The sequence below is a fragment of the Vombatus ursinus genome, unplaced genomic scaffold (genome assembly GCF_900497805.2).
Source record: "Vombatus ursinus unplaced genomic scaffold, bare-nosed wombat genome assembly UNPS02014778.1, whole genome shotgun sequence".
NCBI classification, from domain to species: Eukaryota; Metazoa; Chordata; class Mammalia; order Diprotodontia; family Vombatidae; genus Vombatus; species Vombatus ursinus.
The window spans coordinates 36,526,329-36,547,204 of NW_020954556.1; the positions used below are offsets into that span (position 1 = coordinate 36,526,329).

General features: G+C 37.5%; 1 protein-coding gene across 1 annotated transcript in view; it reads right to left on the reverse strand.

The window, feature by feature from the left end:
• Window positions 1–5,130, reverse strand: part of CFAP36 (cilia and flagella associated protein 36) — a 41,332-nt gene extending 36,202 nt beyond the window's left edge. Inside the window, exons 1-2 of the mRNA XM_027865445.1 lie at window positions 4,724–5,130; window positions 1,105–1,169 (exon numbers count right to left, since the gene is read on the reverse strand). Of these exons, the coding sequence (XP_027721246.1) occupies window positions 1,105–1,169; window positions 4,724–4,838 (180 nt within the window). The 5' untranslated portion in view covers window positions 4,839–5,130. The remainder of the gene's footprint in view (window positions 1–1,104; window positions 1,170–4,723) is intronic.
• Between the last annotated feature and the right edge of the window lie 15,746 nt (window positions 5,131–20,876).

The window sequence follows — 20,876 nt, forward strand, 5'->3', positions numbered from 1 at the left end:
TTTTTCCCAATATGCCTTAAGAAACTATCATAAAATTATTTTTGAGATTCCATACAGTTAGAAATATACAGATAATAACTGATGTACATAGCTTGTTAAGGTTTGACTGATGAAGTAGCCTTCTGGTTGGTTTCCTTGCCCCAACTTTCCCCACTGTAGGCCATTCTCTACTCAGCTGGAGGACTTCTTTGGACTTCTTTGACTTCTCCACCACAGCCCTTCACCAGGTACCTCCTATCCCCATTCCTGTTCACATTTCTCCTTCCTTTCGCTCCTCTTTCAGGTTTCTGTTGTATTTTATCTTCCCTTATCAAACTGCTTAGGGACAATCAGGTAGTGAAGTGGATAGAGTACTGGGGCTGGAGTCAGGAAGACTCATCTTTGTGAGTTCAAATTTGACCTCAAACACTTACTAGCTATGTAACCCCTGGGCAAGTATTTAACCCTGTTTGCCTGAGCTTCCTCATCTGTAAAATGAACTGGAGAAGGAAATGGCAAACCATTCCAGTGTATCTCGGCCAAGAAAATTCCAAACAGGGTCACAAAGAGTGACACATGACTGAAAACAACTGAACAACATTAGACTGTAAGTTCCTGGAGAACAGGGACTGGTTGGTTTTTTTATTTGGTTTTTGGTTGTTTTTGGTTTTTTTTTTATCTGTATCCCCAGCACTTAGTACAGAGCCTGGTAAACAGAACCTAATAAATGTTTACTGAGACTTACAAGCATTTCATCACAAAAATTACATAAGACAGGCAGTTCAAGAAGTTAGATTCATTTCACAGGTGAGGAAAGTGAAGCAAAAACAGGCTAAGTGACTTGCCCAAGATCATACAACTAGTAAACATCAAAGTCAGGATTCAAACCAAGGTTTTGTGACCACAATATGTGTCCTTTTAACTATACTACACTTAGTGAGTGAAATACTGAAAGAACCTCTGAACTTGACATGATTAGTGATACTGTTAAAATAGGTTTAATTTCTGCATGATAAGTAAAAGAAATTGAGAATGGAAAAATCTATTACATGTGATTTTAAAAAACACTCAAGTTTTAATTTGCCTCTTATGAATTTTTTTTTAAAGTCAATGAAAGAAACTTACCAGTTCTTTGTACTCCTGATGAATTTCTGTATATGTCAACTTGCTCTCTTCTTCATCATCAAAAACTAAAATTTGAGAGAAAAAAAATTAAGAAAGATACCATTATACATGAAGGAATGTGAAAGAGCAAGTTGAGATTATCATGAAAAGATCTCTATTTAAATCAACCTGATTCTCACTTAGCTGGGTATCATGTATTCAAAAATATATTACAGCATTTATAGGTGTTAAGGGAGTTTAGGACCCTTTACCAGACTACCTCAAAGAGTATATAATGTGAATAAAAATTAAACAGATCATATCAAATTACAATGGAGTTCAGATTACATTATCATACCAGAATTTAGTTGTGGCAAATAATGCTTCATATATATAAATATATATATATAGTTAAAAATACATGCCCAAATTTAAAAACCTAGTTAAAAAGACAAGACAGATTGAAATGCCAGACAATTTTTCAAGATAAGATGCCTCAGGGCATTATACTATTAGTTGTAGTACTAACTGCCATAAGATTTCACAAGATTGTGGCAAAGAAAATGCAATGTAAAAACATCTCTGTTTAAAGTGAATCTTATTTTGAATTGATTGGGTACTGTTTACGTTTGAAAATATTATTCATTATGGCATTCAAAAATACCAAGGGGTGTGCAGGGTACTTGGTCCCAAACTAATCCATTATCTTAATTTACCCCGGTATACATCTTCTATGTACATAGTTGTTTGCATGTTGTCTTCCCCATTAGAATGTAAGGTCCTTGAGGGCAGAAACTGGTTGGTTTTTTTTTTCTTTCTTCATATCCCCCTTCCTGGTGCTTGACTATAAAAAACATCTTTCCCCTATTTAACCCACAAAAATCTATTTCCTTTCGTCCATGGAACCTGTGTGACCTGTTGGTTTTTCCATATTTAAATGTTTCCCTTGATTTTGGCATCATCATCCAGGTCATACCACAGACAACCATGAGTTATCCCCCAAGGCTGTCTTTTCTTCTGCCTCTACCCTACTCACTTAGTGATCTCAATCAGCTCCTAAAGATTAAACTGTCATCTCTATGCAGCTGATTTTAAGATTTATTTGTCCTAATCCTAACCCTTCTCCTGACCTCCAGTCTCACATTTCCAAATGCTTTTAGGACACCTTCAAGTAGATGTCTTGGAAACATCTTAAACTCAATATGTCCAAAACTGAACTCAGTACCTTTCCCCTGCCTGCCTCTCAAACCCTCCCTTCTTGCTAACTTCCCCATACTGTCAAAAATTACCACCTTTCTCCTAATCATCCAGGCTTGCAACCTAAGTATCATCCTCAACTCCTTACTCTCTCAAACTGATCCCGTCCTCAAATGGAATCAATGGTCAAATCTTGTCATTCCTACCTCCTGTATGTTCCCTTCTCTCTCCTGAACCTGCAACCCCTGCTACACAGACCTTTATCACCTCACATCTAGACTACCGAAATAAAACTTCTGTTGGGTCTCCTTGCCTCAAGTCTCTCCCCACTCCAGTCATCCTCCACTCAGCTGTCAAACTGATCTAACTAAAATGCAGGTCTGATCATGTCATCTTTCTATGCAATCAACTCCAGAATTGCCTTCAGAATCAAATCTTCGATTTGGTTTTTAAAGCTGTCCATAACCTGGCCCCATCATACCTTTCCAATCTTTTTACATCTCACAACCTACCACATACTCCACAATCCAGTAAGTTTCCCCTTGCTGTTCCTCATGTAATACCCCCTCCACAAGACACTCCATCTCCCACAGAGCATTTTAACTGTCTGCCCCCCATGTTTGGAACTCTCTCCCTCTTCATCTCCAATTCCTAGCCTCCCTGGCTTCCATCAAATCTCAGCTGAAGTTCCACCTTCTGCAAGAAGCCTTTCCCAATCCTCCTTGCAAAAAATCAAATTGATAGGTATTAGATGGGGAGAAGAATAGAAAGACAGTTACTGTAATTTTAGTGTCTTCCCTCCGAGATTATCTCCAATTAATCCTGTATATACCCTGCTTGTACAAAGCTCTTTGATGTTGTCTCCCCCCTGCCCATCCCTTTAGACTAAGCTCCTTGAGAGCAGGACTGCTTTGCCTTTCTTTGTATCCCCAAAGTTAGCACTATGCCTGGCATACAGCAGACACTTAATAACTGTTATTTGACTTACTACTGACATAAGTGATTAATGAATGCTTGTTGAAACATAGCTACAAAAAGGAGATATGAAAAAATATTCCCATGCCACTCCTTTGCAGAGATGGAAGATCCACAAGCATTGAATATTGGATATATTTTCTGACTTTTTTGATGTACTGATCAGTTATGCTAATTTTTTCCTCTTTGTTTTCTTGTCTTAAAAAAATATCATTTGCTACATGGAATGGTTCTCTGAAAGGGGGAATGATAATGGAGGAACTATGGTGATGCGAAAAAAAGGAACTTATTATTAAACTTATTTTAAGAAAATCAATACCTGTTGACTGATTGGCTCAATTCCTTTTAGACCAAGAGTGTCCCTAAGAACACCTTTGAAATCCAGCCTCAAACACTTTTAAAGAGTTCTTTCTTAAGCAAATGGTATTTCATGGTATAGTTCAAATCCTCCCTTCCTAGAAAACAGCTTTAAGCTCAGTGAATCCCTATGGGGACAGGGAGGGATGAGGAGGCATCTCCATCCATCACTTTGTTGTTGGGGTAAAGTTTTCAACCAGTTAAAAAGGTTTCTGTACCCCTTATTATGGCTTTCACTTTTTCTTGGGGCAGAAACCTGGAGAGTTAGGATTATGTCATGTCATAGTAGGGGAAGGGAATCTTTTTATATTTTTGTTGCAAATTTTTTTTCTTTGAAATTAAGAAAACACTGGATGGGGATGGAAACGGAGAAGAGGGGTGGGGGTAGGAAATAGAGGAGGGTGGAGGGATGGCAGTAGAGAGTACGAGTGTAGGGTAGTTAGGTTGGAGGAATGGAGGTCACGATAATGTTAGGGGTGTGGGACGTGGAGGGTGGGAGAAGTGTGAGGAGGGGAGGATGGAGGTGGAGATGGATTTGGGGAAATAGAGGGTTGGGGTGGGTATAGGAGTTGGGGTGGAGGAGGTGAAGAGGATTTGGATGAGTGGTGGATGAGGGCGGAGGGGGTGAGGAGGGTAGGATGGAGGTGGAATCGTAGTGGGGATGCAGATAGGCATAGGGGAAGAGGTGGAAGGGTGGAGATGGAAATGGAGTTGGGGAGTGTGGGGTGCTGAGGGTGGGAGAGAGAGAGTATAGGGGCGGGGGTGGAGAGGGGTGAGGAGGGAAGGAGCGAGGTTGAAATGGAGTTGAAAAGGAGGAGTAGATGTGAAAGGTGGGGGTGGAAGCGGGTGAGGAAAGGAGGATGAAGGTGGAAGGCAGAGGCGGAGAAAAGGACGCTGAGAGACAGGTTCGGGGAAAGGAGGTGAACAGAGAGCCCTACCAGCTTCAAAACTGCCCCTAAACATAGCTAACGGGTCGTGCCGAGGACAGAGAGAAGTGAGGACCCCTCCCCAACCCTCGCCCCGGGCCGCGGAGGATAAAGGAGGGGGGCTGCCCTTGGGCCCGTGTACCCCGGGGAGTGGGGGGTAAGACCACGAAAGAGCCGGGTTTTACCTTCACACTTCTGTTCCATAAAGTCCAAGATGGGGATGGACCAGTCAGGGCCGCGGAGGAAGCCCGCGATGCTCTCCACGACCCACTCCACCTCCTCGTCCTCTTCGGCCGCCATGGTCCCCTACCCTGCGAACCCCAGGGGAGGGGCAGCTCTGGGCCCAGACGCCCCCGCCCGAGCTCTCCGAGACCGGATCCGGCGGCCCCCACGGAGCCCGGGCCGGCGTGGGGGGGAGGGGGACCTTCCCAGGACTAGCAGAATCGCTGCCCCAGACACCCGGATGGAGGCCCCAAACCGGTTAACTTGAAATGGTCACCATGACAACGTACGTAGCTGCCCCCGCCGGGAGGGTTCGGCAGGAAAGGAGTTCCTGCGCAAGACACCGAGGGAAGCTGCGAGGCCTCTCGGGATTGGCTAGAGAAAGAATCGGGAGAGGCCGAAGGGGGAGGTCGTTTTGCGCAGGCGCGGGATCGATGGGAGGCTGGAGAAGGCTCTGCTTCCGATTTCCCGCCGGTGGAAATGTGTTTGAAGTCTGCGCCACCATATACAAGAGTGATGACTTCGTGGATTCCGTGACCCACACTTTCCAAGCAAAGGCTGCAGTGAAAGAAGTTGGTCTGAAGTACTAAGTAACAACCAGGAGAGACAATAAGCCTTGCAAAGTGCCCAGCTTAATCTATGGACTCTTTTTATCTTGCCAAACGCACCCCCAAACTTTACCTTGCTTTTATTGCTTCCCATTAATAGTTAACGTTTTAATATAGAGTTTTAACGCTCACAAAGCCCTTTACAAACCATCTTATTGTCTCAAGTCATGGAACTCCCCCTAGCTCCTGATTTTCCCTTCCCACCAGCTTTGTCCTTTTACCCTCCTGTCTGTGTTCCGAAGTGAGTTAACTGATTTTGAATTTTTGCCAATCTGGTTTTGTATTCCAGGAGCACTTTCTGACTAACCTTTTCCTCTTTGCTCATTTACTAAAGTGGCTTGCATATGTTAATTCACTAACACCATCTTGTGTCTAAAGGATTACAAAGTGTTTTCCTCACAGCAACTCCAGTACAAAGTGTATCAGTATCTTGGAGGTTAAGTGACACAGTGGATAAAGTGTTATAGTTAAGAACACCTTTTGAAATCCTGCCTCCAGCGCTTTTTTAAAGAGTTCTTTGAGCCTGGGCTTGTCAAGTCATTTGAATTCAGCCTTAGTTCACTATTGTAAAAATAATAGCACCTATCTCACCGAATTGTTGTGAGGATCGATGAGATAATGGAAATAAAGCACTTTGCAAACCTTAAAGGACTGTATAAATGCTATCATCACAACGTTCTTAAAAATATGGGAGCTAAATAGAGGAATGCTGATTTCAGCCTAGTGTTCTTCCCACTGCACTTGAATACCTCTAAAATGACTTATTATGAGGGATTTTTTCCCATTTTTCAATCAAGGGTATAGCTGAATCAGAAACAAAAACCCAGAAAATTCTATGAAGGACCTGCCATTACAGCTAACACCTCTACCCCAACTTTAAATTCCTATATCTTGTTTTTAAAAAGAATACTATGAGAAAGTATTGGAGGGATTGTGGAAATATGGATAAACTATACACCGTTTGTGGAAGTGTGAATTGTTCATTCCGGAAAGCAATTTAGAATTATGCTTAAAAAAAAAGAGTGACAATGTTTCCATACTCTTTAATCTAGAGATCCCATTCCTAGTCAAATACTAAAAGGTCAAAGATGTTCTCTATACATCCAAATGTATGTTTAGCAGCACTTTTTGTAATAGCAAAGAACTGGAAACAAAGTAGATTCCTATCTGTAAACTTGAAGAAAAAAATGTATATGATTCATTCGGAGAAACATGGGAAGATTTATATGAACTGATGCAAAGAGAAGGAAGTAGAACCAGAAATATATATTCATTGACTGCAGCATTGTAAATGGACAAAACAAGTGAAAAAACAAAAGAAAATGAATACTCTGAAACCTTGGCCAACCTTGGCTTCAAGGAAGAGACATGAGAATATAACTTCCTTTCTTCTTTCCAGAGGTAGGAGACTATGGATGTGGAATTGTGCATATCTGACTGGGTTGATGTGTCAGTTTGTTTTGCTGATATGTCAGCTGATAGTTTCTTTTTTTATTCTTCATTATAATTGAGAGATGTAAATGATGTAAAAACAAAAGATACCCATATACATTTAAGAGGGAAAAAAAGAATACTGTTGGAGACAGGAATTGTAACAAAAAAAAATCCTAGCTGTTTATCCATGACTGTCTTAATAATAGTTTGGTTGGTTTTTTTGTTTGTTTTTGGAGCAGAACTGTGATTTCATTGGCACAGGGAACTCCATTGATGGAAATGCTTTCCACTGAGACAAATATGCAACTCTTCTATAAGAAATGGTGTTAATTTATTCACTCTATGTCCAGAACCATGTTTCTTCCCCATGTCCACTTCTAACTATAGTAAACCTTTCCTCTATTCTTGATCTGACAGGTAACATCCCATTCTTAGGGGTAATCTTAAAAATACCAATGGCAACAAAAGCATTATTTTAAAATGGAAAGCTGAATCCTACAGAAAGTTTGTTTTTGACCTGGTTAATTACTACCTTTGGTGTTCTGAATTCAGCTTTCACATAAACATAATAAAAAGACAACTATTTTAATCCTATAAACTACTTTTTATCTAGACTGTAGAATGAGTAGAAAAAAATCCTAAATTATATGTTCTTTGCCAATAGTTTCACTTGATTACTTGTTTTATATAACAGCATGGGGGTGGAGAAACTTGCTGTGAGTTGGCAAATAAATGATTACCTGCCACATTTTAAAATTCTTCAGTGATATCTTAGATTTGGGAACCCTGTTTAGGATCCTGTTTCTGGCATACCTGTTCTCAATAGCATCAGAGAACCATTAAACTTTTTTTTTTTTCATTCTAAATATTGTTCCTAATATAGAAATGTTTCTATGATATATACAGAAACTTCAGTTGCTCAAATTAAATTGCAGAAGGGAAGAGAAGGATAGTCTAGTGTATAGAATTCTAAATTTGGAATCCAGAATTTGCATCCTGTATCAGACACTTACTAGATACATGATCATGGACAAATTATTTAACCTTCCTGAGCCTCAGTTTCCTCATTGGTAAAATGAGAATACCTAGTGCATAAGGTTCACAGAATAACAGAATTTTAGAGTCAGAAGGAATGCCAAATTCCATTTGGTTGAATTTTAAAGCATAATAAAGAAATAATAATATTTCACATTGATTTAAGATTTGCAAAGTAATTGCCTCACAACCAACATGTAAGTTAAGTAGTGAAGATATTATCCCCATTTTGCAGATAAGGTATCAGGGGCTCAGAGACATTAAGTAATTTACCCCAAATAGTACAACTATTAATGTCAGCCCTTATTCCAAACTAAGTCTTTCAACTGAATTGAACAATTCAACAAGCATATTTATATTAAGCACTCTCTAAGTGCAAAGCACTCTGCTAGCCACTGGGAACACAACCACAAAAAATGGAATAGTCCCTGTACTCAATGAGCTCTCTTCACTTGAAATCCATTGTTCCTTTTGCTATACCTAGCATCATTTTCCCGCTGTTGTGGACCCTTCCCCCCATCACCACCTCCTGCCCCCTCACACACACTTTCACCTTTTTCTTTTCTCCCAATCCTGAGCATTCTCTGCTATTTATTCTTTGTTATAGCTTTTGCTCTTATCTCTATTCAAGATATTCTTTTATTCCCTACTGGCCTTTTTATGCCAGTTCTTTGGTCTTGTCTTTTGGACCTTTTACTCTTTGGATTTATATCTTGCTTGTCTAGACACATCCATTCTATAGACTTGTCTATATCATTTCATCTGTTTCTTTTACCTTAATTTTAGTGACATTTGTTTAATTTAAACATATTTTTAAAAGACAGGGAGTTTTAGAGTTGGAATGGTAATTTCAAAATCATCTAGTTGAGAGGCTCATAACCGAACTTACATTTGTAAATGTGTTTTATTTTGTGCATTTTAAATATTATTCACTGCACTGCAAAGGGGATATGTGATACAAAAAAAGTTTAATAACTCCTGATTTAGTCCACTGTTTCTCAAATTTGTCTAGCCTTTTTGGGGCTTGAAATACATTGTTAGAGCCATAGCTACTGATTTGGGGTTGTGGAATGTCCCTGGGATAAAGAAGGAGATCTTGGAAAATCTGAAAGCAAAATAAAAATAAAAAGCCTATGTTCATAGTGAAAAAGTTGCTGTGCATAACAAATATCTTTGACATACACATAATTATATGATTTAAAAATTTTTTTAAATTTATTTATTTTGAACTTAAATACAAAAAGACAAAAAAATTTCCATCCATGTATACAGTACAACATAAAGATGATTCAGTATAGAACCATGAATATCCATTTCACAGTTTACTTTTTTTTAAAAATTCTGTAGTAAATACTAGATGTCATTTTCAAAGCTACGTTACTTTTCTGTGCTTCTCAGTTTTCTTTTGTTCCCTGTTGTGCACTTTTTGTTTTTTTCTCCATCCTTTCCCACCCTGCCCTAGAGAAGGCTACCATTAGACACTAAGATGTATATGTGTGTCTGTATATATACACACACATAAATATAACCATACTATATGGCCTATTCATATTTCTTGTTTATTCATAAATTGATGTCCTTATATGAGATATTTTAGGTGGAAGAATATTGCTAGCATCAACATTTTCTTATGCATTGTTTGGAAACTGCTGCTGGAGTCCAAACTCCTCACTTTACAAATGACATAGCTGAGACCAGAAAAAAAATTTTTAATTGAAGTTTTATTTTTTAATTAGCATAAAGCTATTTTATCTCCTTCCAACCCCCTAATCCACTGGAAAAAAGCAAAGAAAATAAAATTCCGTGCAACAAATGTACATTGTCAAGCAAAACAAATTTCTTCATTGGCTGTGCTCAAAAAGTATATTTTATCCTACATCCTAAGTGCACCACCCTTATGTCATGAAGTAGACAGGATGCCTTATCATCACTCCTGTGAAATCACTGATGGTAATGAATTAGATAGCTTTCAAAGTTGGTTGTCTTTACAGTGTTGTTGTTATTGTATTAATTATTCTCCTGGTCCTGCTTATTTCATTCTTCTCAATTTATAAGTCTTCAATCTCTCATATAAGTTGTTCATTTTTATAATTTTGATGTTATAAATTATTCTTCTGATTCTGCTTATTTCAGTCTGTATTAGTTTATACAGGTCTTTCCTCAAATCTTTGAAATGATCTATTTCCTCACTTCCTACAGCATAATGGTATTCCATTATTTTCATATTCCACAATATGTTGAGCCATTCCCCAACTGATGGGGATCCTTTTAATTTCCATTATTTTGCTACAAAGAAAGAGCTACTAAAATATTTCTATAAATATAGGAACTTTCCTCTTTATTTGATCTCTTTTGAGTGTAAACCTAGCAGTAATATAGCCGGGTCAAAGAGTACATACTGTTAGATAATTTTTTTTACGTATAATTCCAAATTGCTTTGCAAAATGGTTGTACCCCTTCACAAGTCTACCAATAATGCATCAGCTTATCTATTTTCCTACAGCTCCTCTACTATTTGTCATTTTCCTTTTTTTGTCTTCTTTGCTAATCTGATTAGTATAACTAGAACCTGAAGGTTGCTTTAATTAACAGTTCTCTAATTATTAGTGATTTGAAGCATTTTTCATATGACTATAATTTCCTCAGTTTCTTCTCTTGAGAACTGACTTCTTATCCTTAGTTCATATCCAGAAAAATTAAATAACTTACCCAACATCACACAACCATCTAGCAGTAGAGTGGGTGATGGACTCTTTATCTTTAAAAAATATATTCCAAGGGGCAGCTAGGTGGCACAGTGGATAGAACACCGACCCTGAAGTCAGGAGGACCTAAGTTCAAATTCGACCTCAGACACATAATACTTACTAGCTGTGTGACTCTGGACAAGTCACTTAACCCCTCACACACACGCAAAAAAATTAGATTCCACCCCTCCGCCTCCCCCAATCAAGTAAGCTCCATGAGGGGATAAATTAAGTGATACAGTGGATAGAGTGCTGTACTTAGAATCAGAAAGACCTGTATTCAAATTCTACCATAGATACTAGTTGGGTAATGCTGGGCAAATCACTTATTTCAGCTTCTGCTCTCCTTATCTGTAAAATGGGAATCATAATAATAGCACCCACCTTATAGGATTGTTATGAGGATCAAATGAGATAATATATGTAAAGTTCTCTGCAAACCATAAAGGCTTATATAAATGCTAACTATTATTATTTTTGTATCAGTTAATATTTTGTCTTTATATGCTCAACACTTATCTGGTACCTGGCGTGTTGTTATTTTTCAGTAGTTCAGTGTGTCTGACTCTTCATGACCCACTGGACCAACTTTCCATGGGTTTTTCTTGCAAAGATACTGGAGTGGTTTGCCATCTCAGTCTCCAGTTTCATGCAGGCAGGGGTTAAGTGACTTCCCCAGGATCACACAGATACTAAGGGTAGTTTTGAATGCTGGTCTTTCTGACTCTACTGCTCTATTCATTATGCCACCCAGCTGCCCCTACCTGGTACATAATAGGAGCTTAATAATTGCTTTTTGATTGAGGCATTTTATTTCAGATGTTATTTTGTAAAAGAAAACCACACATAACATTTTCTTATATAAATATATTTTTATATATTAAATTAATATATTAATTTATTAAATTTATTAATTTATTAAATGTATATTTTCTTATAAAGCTTTTTCTGCTTTTACTTTCTTAAAGGATGGCCTCATGCTTGAATTTTTTCCTGTTTCTCTTATCTGTTAATATTCTACTAACTTGATAATTTATCTTAATGATTCTCTATTTGCTATCTAGGATGTTCATTTTTTAATAGTCAGGGTGTCTTGAAGAAATGTTAAGCTTTAAAAGCTGTAAGATATTCTTAAGAAGATATAAACAACTAAAGCTTAACAATGCACTAATACTTTTGGGACCTACAGGGACACTCTGTGTGGTGGTGGTGTTGGTTAAATTCTTGGTCTACAGTAATGCCAATATTTTCCATCTTCCCTGAGGAAATTCAAGGAAGGTTTTCATTTTTAAAAAAAAGAATATATCAGGTTTAAGTTGCCTACAAAACTCATGCTGAAACAAATAGCTTCTTCAGTATTGCTGCCCAGATCTGTGTCATTTGCTCAATTGTTACTGCTAATTATAAAATAAAATGTGATGTCTAAATAACAAAACTAATTTTTCACATTACTATCCCAAGCACTATGCTCTCCCCTTCATGCCACTCCACCTGCCAATTCTTTTTTTTGGGGGGGGGGCTAGGCAATGGAGTTAAGTGACTTGTCCAGGGTCACACAGCTAGTGTCAAGTGTCTAAGGCCAAATTTGAACTCAGGTCCTTCTAACTCCAGGGCCAGTGCTCTATCTACTGCACCACCTAGCTGCTCCTACCTGCCAATTCTTAATGGAGAAAAAGAAAGAAAATAGACTGGCTTCTCCTTTTTTCCCAAACTCAAAATATGTTGATATGATTCCAAGACTTCTGTGCATTTACCAATTCCTGAGTCCTCTGAAGGGACACTTAATCAAAAATCCTATGATATACTCATTTTAAACCGACCTGTTTCACTCTTTCCATATATGATTCAAAAGCAATTTTAGTGATAAAGTAAGATACTAATAGCTCCATTCAAACTGAACTCATTCATGGACTTTTATTTAAAAGATTTTTTAAAGTTCTGAGCTTAGCAAACACCAAATAAAATAGGAATTTCCATATACATAGTAAAACACACTCAAAAAAGGATCATATATGAAACTCCTGATCTATTTTATATATGTACAGCTGGCTTTTCTTTTGGTGAGGCAAGTGGGGTTAAGTGACTTGCCAAGGGGTACACAGCTAATAAGTGTCAAGTGTCTGAGGTCAGATTTAACCTCAGATCCTCCTGACTCCAAGGCCGGAGCTCTATCTGCTGCATCACCTAGCTGCCCCATAGCTGGCTTTTCTTTTAAGTGTATTATAAATTCAATACGCATTTATATAGTATCTAATATGTTCCAGGCACTTTACAAATATTATCTCATTCCATCCTCACAATAACCCTTCAAGGAAAGTGCTGTTATTATCCCCATTTTACAGTTGAGGAAACCAAGGCAAACAGAAGTTAAGTGACTCGCTCATGGTCAAACAGTGCATAAGCATCTGAGGCTGGATTTGAACCCAGGTCTGTTCTGACTCCAGGCCTAGTGCTCTATGCACTATGCACCACTGTATTTCTTTAACATACTCATCTTTCCACAGAGATCTGAGGTAGCAGGGCAGGGGGTTCATCATTATTTCCAATAATAAAACACATTCATGGAATTTTACAATTTTATCAAGCAACATTAATGAAATCAGCACATAAACTAACAACTTTTGTGACCATGAGCAAATCATTCAACTTCTCTGGGCCTCTACTTCACCTGTAAAATAAAAGGAATGGGCTAGATGAATTCCAAGCTGCCTTCAAGCTCTTATTCTAGGATCCTAGAACCATTCAATATTAAGCCTCATTTTCAGAATTTTCTATAATTCTACTACAAAAGATAATGTTCTAATTTTTCCATATAAAGGGCAAAATTTCCTCATTTTCAGGATTTTCTGTAATTCTACTACAAAAAAGGTAATGTTCTAATTTTTCCATATAAAGGGCAAAATTTGTATAACTACTGACACAGTATTTGAAACATAGTACTATGTCAAAACCTGCTGGCATACTTACATTTCTAAATGAACTTTTGTATTCAGTGCAAAGAAATTTTTCTTGGGGAAAAAAAAGTGGCAATAAAAGGTTTATCTAGTCTGATGTCTTGCTTCTTCATTGTAACTGATTCCTAATATCTTGAGATATTAATGGAATACTAGTTAGATGCCAGGTGGATGAAATAGTAGCATTGGTAGAAAGGAGTCTCAGCTAGGGTAAAACTCTGGAAGCATTGAGTTGTGTATTACCCGGACATATGTGTTTCCTCTTCTACAAGGACAGGGAATTTATGAGAGAGTTTACCTTTATGTGAGCAGTTAGCTGGTGTAGTGGACAGAGTGCTGGGCCTGAAGTCAGGAAGATTCATCTTGAGTTCAGATCTGGCCTCAGACACTTACTAGCTGCATGACCCTAGGTAAATCATTTAATCCAGTTTGCCTCAGTTCCTCATCTGTAAAATGAGCTGGAAAAGGAAATGGTAAACCATTCCAGTATCTTTGCCAAGAAAACTCCAAATGAGGTCAATGAAGAACAAAATTACCCTCATGCATGTGAGGGAAGTTTTCCTTATTATTATTATTATTATTTTGCTCTACTATTTAACTAAGTATATTTTATTTTTAATTAATGAGCCCTCTTGCTGGTGAGCTGTGATTCTGAATACTCGTTGGTTTAGCTTTCAAAGGACCCATAGCCGAGGGACTCCAAGAGTATAAGCTAATGTAACAGGCACTTGGTATATGTTCAGATACCATCAGCTTGGTAAAAGGGTGTCCCCATATTAAAGATTCTAAGGAGATGCTTCCTTAGGAATCATGATAATATGTGAAGGAAATGTCTTAGAGAGACAGAAACATATGTGTCTCTTCTCTAACTGGTTCATGCTGGTCTATCACATGGTTAAGAATAGCCTTTTTTCCACTGGCCATATGGCCAAAACTGTCAGCATCTTCAAAAGAGCCCAAGTCAGAACTGCTGCCTTTTTTGCCTTATTATCTTCAACTATACTCTAGTGATGGGATATATCTAGTTGAGAGATCATGTGGTAAGGGGATGGTCCTTAGTGCTGTCCCACATCCATGCCATGTGGTTCCTGAGAAATGAGGCATTCTTGGCCTTTTTTTTCCTTTCTTTTCTATTCTAGGTGTAGGGAGTTGAGTCTCTGACCTTGGGAGTTTCAAAGCCACAGGAATCTAGGAGTTGAATCTAGGCCAGGTGTTACAGCCAGTGGATCATCAATGTCCCAAGGAACAAGGAGCAATCATTGAGAGTGACTTCCAGAACTCCAGTTTAGTGGAGGAAATCATTCAGTATTGATGCTACCTGCCTATGGATGACTACTGCTATGTAGGAATTGAGCTAAATTATGAGACCAATTCCTCCTCTTCTACTTACTTCAGTAGGGAGAGGCCACTGAGGTATTGGGGAAAATGTTTTTGCGCCTGTTTTTGCTATATCTTTGAAGTAACAAACATTTTATTAAAGCTACCAGGGATTAAGTAGTTAAATGGGCCTTGGGGGGAGAGCTAGTCACTGCCCCCCAGTAACTGAGAGAAAACCAGTTGTTAGAAACTTGTGACAATACCTCATTTCTCAAATATATAGAGAACTGAGTCAAATTTATAAGACTGCTAGTCATTCTCCAAGTGATAAATGGTCAAAGGATATGAATAGGCAGTTTTCAGATGAAGATATCAAAGCTATGAAAAGTTATACGAAAAAATGGTCTAAATCAAACTATTGATTAGAGAAATGCAAATTAAAATAACTCTGAGGTACCACCTCACACCTATCAGATTGGCTAATATCACAGAAAAGGAAAATGATAAGTGTAGGAGAGGATGTGGGAAAATTGAGACACTAATGCACTGTTGGTGGAGTTGTGAAATGATCCAACCATTCTGGAGAGAAATTTGAAACTATGCCCAAAGGGCAATCAAAATGTGCATACGCTTTGATCCAGCAATACCACCACTAGGTCTGTATCCCAAAGAAACCATATAAAGGGAAAAAGACCTACATATACAAAAATATTCATAGCAGTTCTCTTTGTAGTAGCAAAAAAAAAAATTGGAAATTGCGGGGATGCCAATCAAACTGGGGAATGGCTAAACAAGTTGTGGTATGTGAATGTAATGAAATATTATTGTGCTATAAGAAATGATGAGCAGGCTGATTTCAGAAAAACCTGGAAAGACTTACATGAACTGATGCAACATGAAATGAGCAGAACCAGAAGAACATTGTAGCAGTAATAGCAGTATTGTGTGATGATTAACTATGAATGACTTAACTCTTTGCAGCAATACAATGATCCAAGACAATTCCAAAGGACTCATGTTGGAGAATGCTGTCCACATCCAGAGAAAGAACTTGTGGAGTCTGAATGCAGATCAAAGCATACTATTTTCACTTTCTTCATTTTTTTGTGTTTTTTTTTCCTTTTGGTCTCTTTTCGGCTTTCACAAGATGACTAATATAAAAATATGTTTTACATGATTGCATATATATAACCTATATCAAATTGCTTTAAACTATTATCATGACTCTGGTCACTTCCTGGGTCTATTAGATTCATTTCGAAAGATTCACTTTATATCTCTCACCTCAATCCAAAGAGCAGACTGAGTTCAAGGAACCAGAGTCTAAGCAGAAACAAAAGCATTCAAAAAAATAGAATTACTGTAAGCCTGAAGGCTTCTGCTGACTAGCTAGGTAAAGATGTGGTTCTCACTCACAGAAAGAGCTAAAATGGCCAGTAAGACGATGATTAAAAGAACTGACATCTCTCCATACAAGGTAGAGGACAGATAGCAGCTATAATTTGATAGACAATGAGTAGATAGCAACAGAGGGCTAGAAGAAAGAAACCCACAGGAGAAACCAAGAGATGACAGCACAGCAGAGGATATGACCAAACTAGCTTGCAACACAGCAACCAGTTGGTGATCTACAAACAAGACTAGAAGATGATATCAGGGGCATTTTGGGCTTTGTAATATGTACATCTGATCTAACTTTAAAGTCCCAACTAAAATCTCACCTTCTACATTGTCTTTCCCAACCCCCGTAATTTTAGTGCTTTCCCTCTATTGAATTTATCCTGTCTAGATCTTGTATGTATATAGTTGTTTGCATGTTGCCTTCCCCATTAGACTGTGAGCTTCTTGAAGGCAGGGACTGGTTTTTGCCTTTCTTTGTATTCCCAGCTTGGCACACAATAGATACTTGCTTAATAAATGCTTGTTGACTTGACTACCTCAATTTTATACTCCCAATATTGACAGTTATACTATTATGTTTACATTTTACTAAAAGTTTTAATACCATAACTACCATTTGGTTTTGCTTTGTTTAGAAGTTTTGCTTAATATTTTTAATGTGATTTTATTTTCTCAGGAAATAGAAAATCTCATAATTCCATAGAAATAAATGAACCTCACTTAACATTTGTACAAAGCATTAAGTTTAATAAATTTCAAAATAAGTTATTATAAAGTTATATAGATTTATATAACATATAGTAGCTAGAGAGCTGTAGTGCTTCTAAGATGTAAATTAGATCACAGAAAAGCTGAACTTGCATTTAACCTGTATTTAACGCATTAATTAATATTTCATACAAATAAAATAAATTCTCTGCTTACTTTATTAAAGATATAGGCAAAAGCTAATGCAGTCCTATGAACCAATGACACTTGAATTTTTATACAAAGCTTATTAACTTGAAGTATTTATTGCTGAATACAAAATTAGACTATTGCTTGGGCCCTGGAAAAATAATTTGGAAGCTGTTGCTAATTCAGAATATAGCTTACTTTCTTAGAAGGTTTAGCTATATGGCATATATTATTATGTTTTTTATCTGACAATAGAATTGATTGTCTCTTCACTTTCGATTCAATTTGAAAAACATTTAGTAAGTGCTTGTTTTGTGCAGCACATTGTACTAGGTACTGAAGCAAATACAAAGTTTAGACAAAGACAAGGTCCCTAACCTAATGAAGCTTATGGTATGGGAGAAGGATATGACAATGGGGGAGGGGGGTAGAGAGAAGGAAAGAGGGGAGGAGAAAGGGAGGAAAGGGGGGGGAGAGGGGGAGAGGGAACAAAAATACAGAATAATTCATAAATGAAGTAATGAATGAATGAGTAAATTAAAAAAAACAATTATTATGCACTTACGATGTGCCAAACTCTGTACTAAGTGCTAAGAGATACAAACAAACAAAAGCAAGACGGTCCTTGCTCTCAAAGAGCTCACACTCTAATTGGCTGGGAGGGTGGTACTGGGGGGGGGGATGCCAACACATAAAAGAAAATTCAACTTCAGGGAAGATGGAAAGACTCAGAAATCCTTGATCGCAAGGTCCAAGAGTCATTAGGGTGCAACAATAGGTCAGATGACAGTGCCAAAGCAAATGTAAGGACTAGAGGATTTTAGGACATAAAATCAAGGCTGTGAGGCCTAGTAGATCTCTCTATCACCTGAAGGAATGAATAGGTGACTCATCTCTTTGAATCCATGTGAACACTCAAACAGCCTGGATGGATTCTGGGTGGCCTTGGGTTGGGAGAAACAGTGAAGACAAGTGGCAGATCTTCTCAATGCTCAGCCATCTAGCATTTTTAGACTGGTTACCTTTTAGAGAAGCACAAATTATCACAAGCCGTCCAAGTTAGGAGAAGGTGGTTAGTGACTGGACATGTAACAGGAAACTTCATGAAGCTAGTATTTTAATTGGGTTTGAAAGGATGAGAAGAAATTCAATAAGGATGGGAGATGGAGTGGAGGTGGGGGTGAGGGAGGGGGAGGGGAGAAGACGCGTTGGGCCCAGAGAACAGCAATGAGCAGAATATATTTGGAGGCATAGGAAGTTATTCATTGATTAAAGCATAGAGCATGTGGAAAGGAGTAACATAAGACTAGAAAAGAAGGCTTATAAAGTTTGTGGTAGTCTTCATGGTGAAGCAAGGTACCAGATGTGATGTGGTTTTTTGTTTGTTTTGTCCAGACCTGTGATTTTATTACCGTAAGGAATTTTTGGGAAGGAAATTCCTTGTCTCAGTGCAAATCAGAGCAGCTCACAGTCTTAGAAAATTGCCTGGAATAGACTTTAAAAGGCTGTTATGTAATGTTTTTCTGTGGGTTTTTTACACATTTAATCAAACCCTGATTATGGTCTGTCACTGCCTGTACACTAACTTTGGCCAGCTTAAATGTTTTTGATAGATATTATTTAAAGCACCTGTAGGGAAAATAAGCTTTACCAATATTATTGCCTAAAAAGTGCTTCTCACTCTGCCTGGAACATAGTAGCTGCTTACTAAATGCTTACACCTTCCCCTCTCCTTTCCAGAAGATCCTAGATGCAAGAATTAATTTCCTTTTAGTCTAACATCTTGTGCCTCATGTTGTCTGGTATGTGCCTGCAGGGCTTTTTTTTCCCTTGTGGAAATGATATGTAGGTTTTAATGGAGAAGACAGAATAACCTGGACATGTTTTAAGGAGACATTAGATTGATACCTTCCTAGAAAATAATAATGTTAACTCTGACACAATTATTTAGTCATCATGAACATCATTTGAATTTTCTGGGCCTTTTTACCATCTGTAAAATGTGAACAGTAATATTAAATAAAATGATCAGGGTTATAAAGATTAATTCTTATTTGTAAAATGCTTTAAATATGAAAATTGCTCATATAAGAATAGAATTAGCAGCTGTGTGATGTTATAGACTGGAATGAGCAGCTGTATCAGGGAACTCTTTCAAACAGGTTCATTAAATCCATTATAATCACACTTCAGACTCTCCAAAAATATTCATTAATATGCATGTTTTGAAGTCTCTTCCAGCTTCATCATATTCCACTAATTATATGTTTCAATGTGTATAGCATTGTATCAAGCTAACTAATATTTCTTCTTATATTTTATAGGTACAATTTTAGCTTGTATTTTAGAGATATCCAAAGTTCTGAATGACACTTTGTAAACCTCTGTTATAATAGGATAAAGGAATTATCTCAGCAAATTATCTTTTGATAAACAGATCTTAATGTCTATTTTTAGATTGTTTGTAGCAACTCAGAACACGGTTGTTTGAAGCTGAAACTGTTTAATTCACAGTTTAAACTTAATCTTTAGCCAGTGGAAGTAATGGCTAAAACTAAATATTTTGAAAATTAATGTTAACGTTTAATTTCATGTGAAAATTCACATTATTGGCAAAATTGCACAATAAAATCATCAATATTGATCTATGTATATCAATATTGATCTATATGTATAACTTACCTAAAACAACACTAAAAAATGCATGTCATTCCATTACCAAAAAGTCACTGGGTGCTTAGATAACCTTCACGGACAGCATGCTGTTTAGCTAATCACTGCCCTAGAATCGTTGGAAACTGGAAAACTGAAATGACTGGAACCATGTTTAGTGAATAATGTGCCAAGCAGCTTCAAACAATTCTACTTATAGGTATGGGTAGTTAGGACTGTACCCAGCTTGTAGCTTGGGAGTGCCTAGCCCCCTCCTACCTTTCCAGTGTTCTTACACCTTACTCCCCCCATATACTCTTTGATCTCATGGCATTGACCTCCTTGCTGTTCCAGGAACAAAATACTTCTTCCCTGGGCTAGGGGCCTTTCCTCTGGCTGTCCCTCACAGCTAGAATGTTCTCCTTCCTCAACTCCACCTACTGACTTCCTTGACTGCCTTCAATTCCCAAGTAAAATCCCATTTTCTATAGGAAGTCTTTCTCAATGCCTTTTAATTTTAATGCCTTCCCTCTCTTAATTATTTCCTATTTATTCTGCATAGAGCTTGTTTGTATATAATTGTTTGCCTCTTATCTCCCCCATGAGATTGTAAGCTCCTTGAGGGCAGAGACTGTCTTTTGCCTCTTTTTGTATTGATTGACTAACTGACTGACTTGTGGAATCCTGAGTATGATTTCTTATTATATCTTTATTTCCAGTTACTTGCATTATTACTTTCTCTAACCTGAAAATGTTGGATTTTGTCTATAATGTTTCTGGGTATATTCAATTTAGGAGTTCTTTCAGGAAGTGCTTGGTGGATTCTTTCTATTTTCAATTTTCCCTCTGGCTCTAATAGTTCTGGGCAGTTTTATGATTTATCAAAATATGAAAGATAGGATTTCTTATTTGTTTATGGTTTTCAGGGAGTCCAATGATTTTTAAATTATCTTGCCTCAAACAGTTTTCCAGTCAGTTATTTCTGTTGATAGATATTTCACTCTTCTGATTTTACTGTATTTATTGTTACCTCTTTAGAACACTGAATTCTTTTTGTTCCATTCTGTTTTC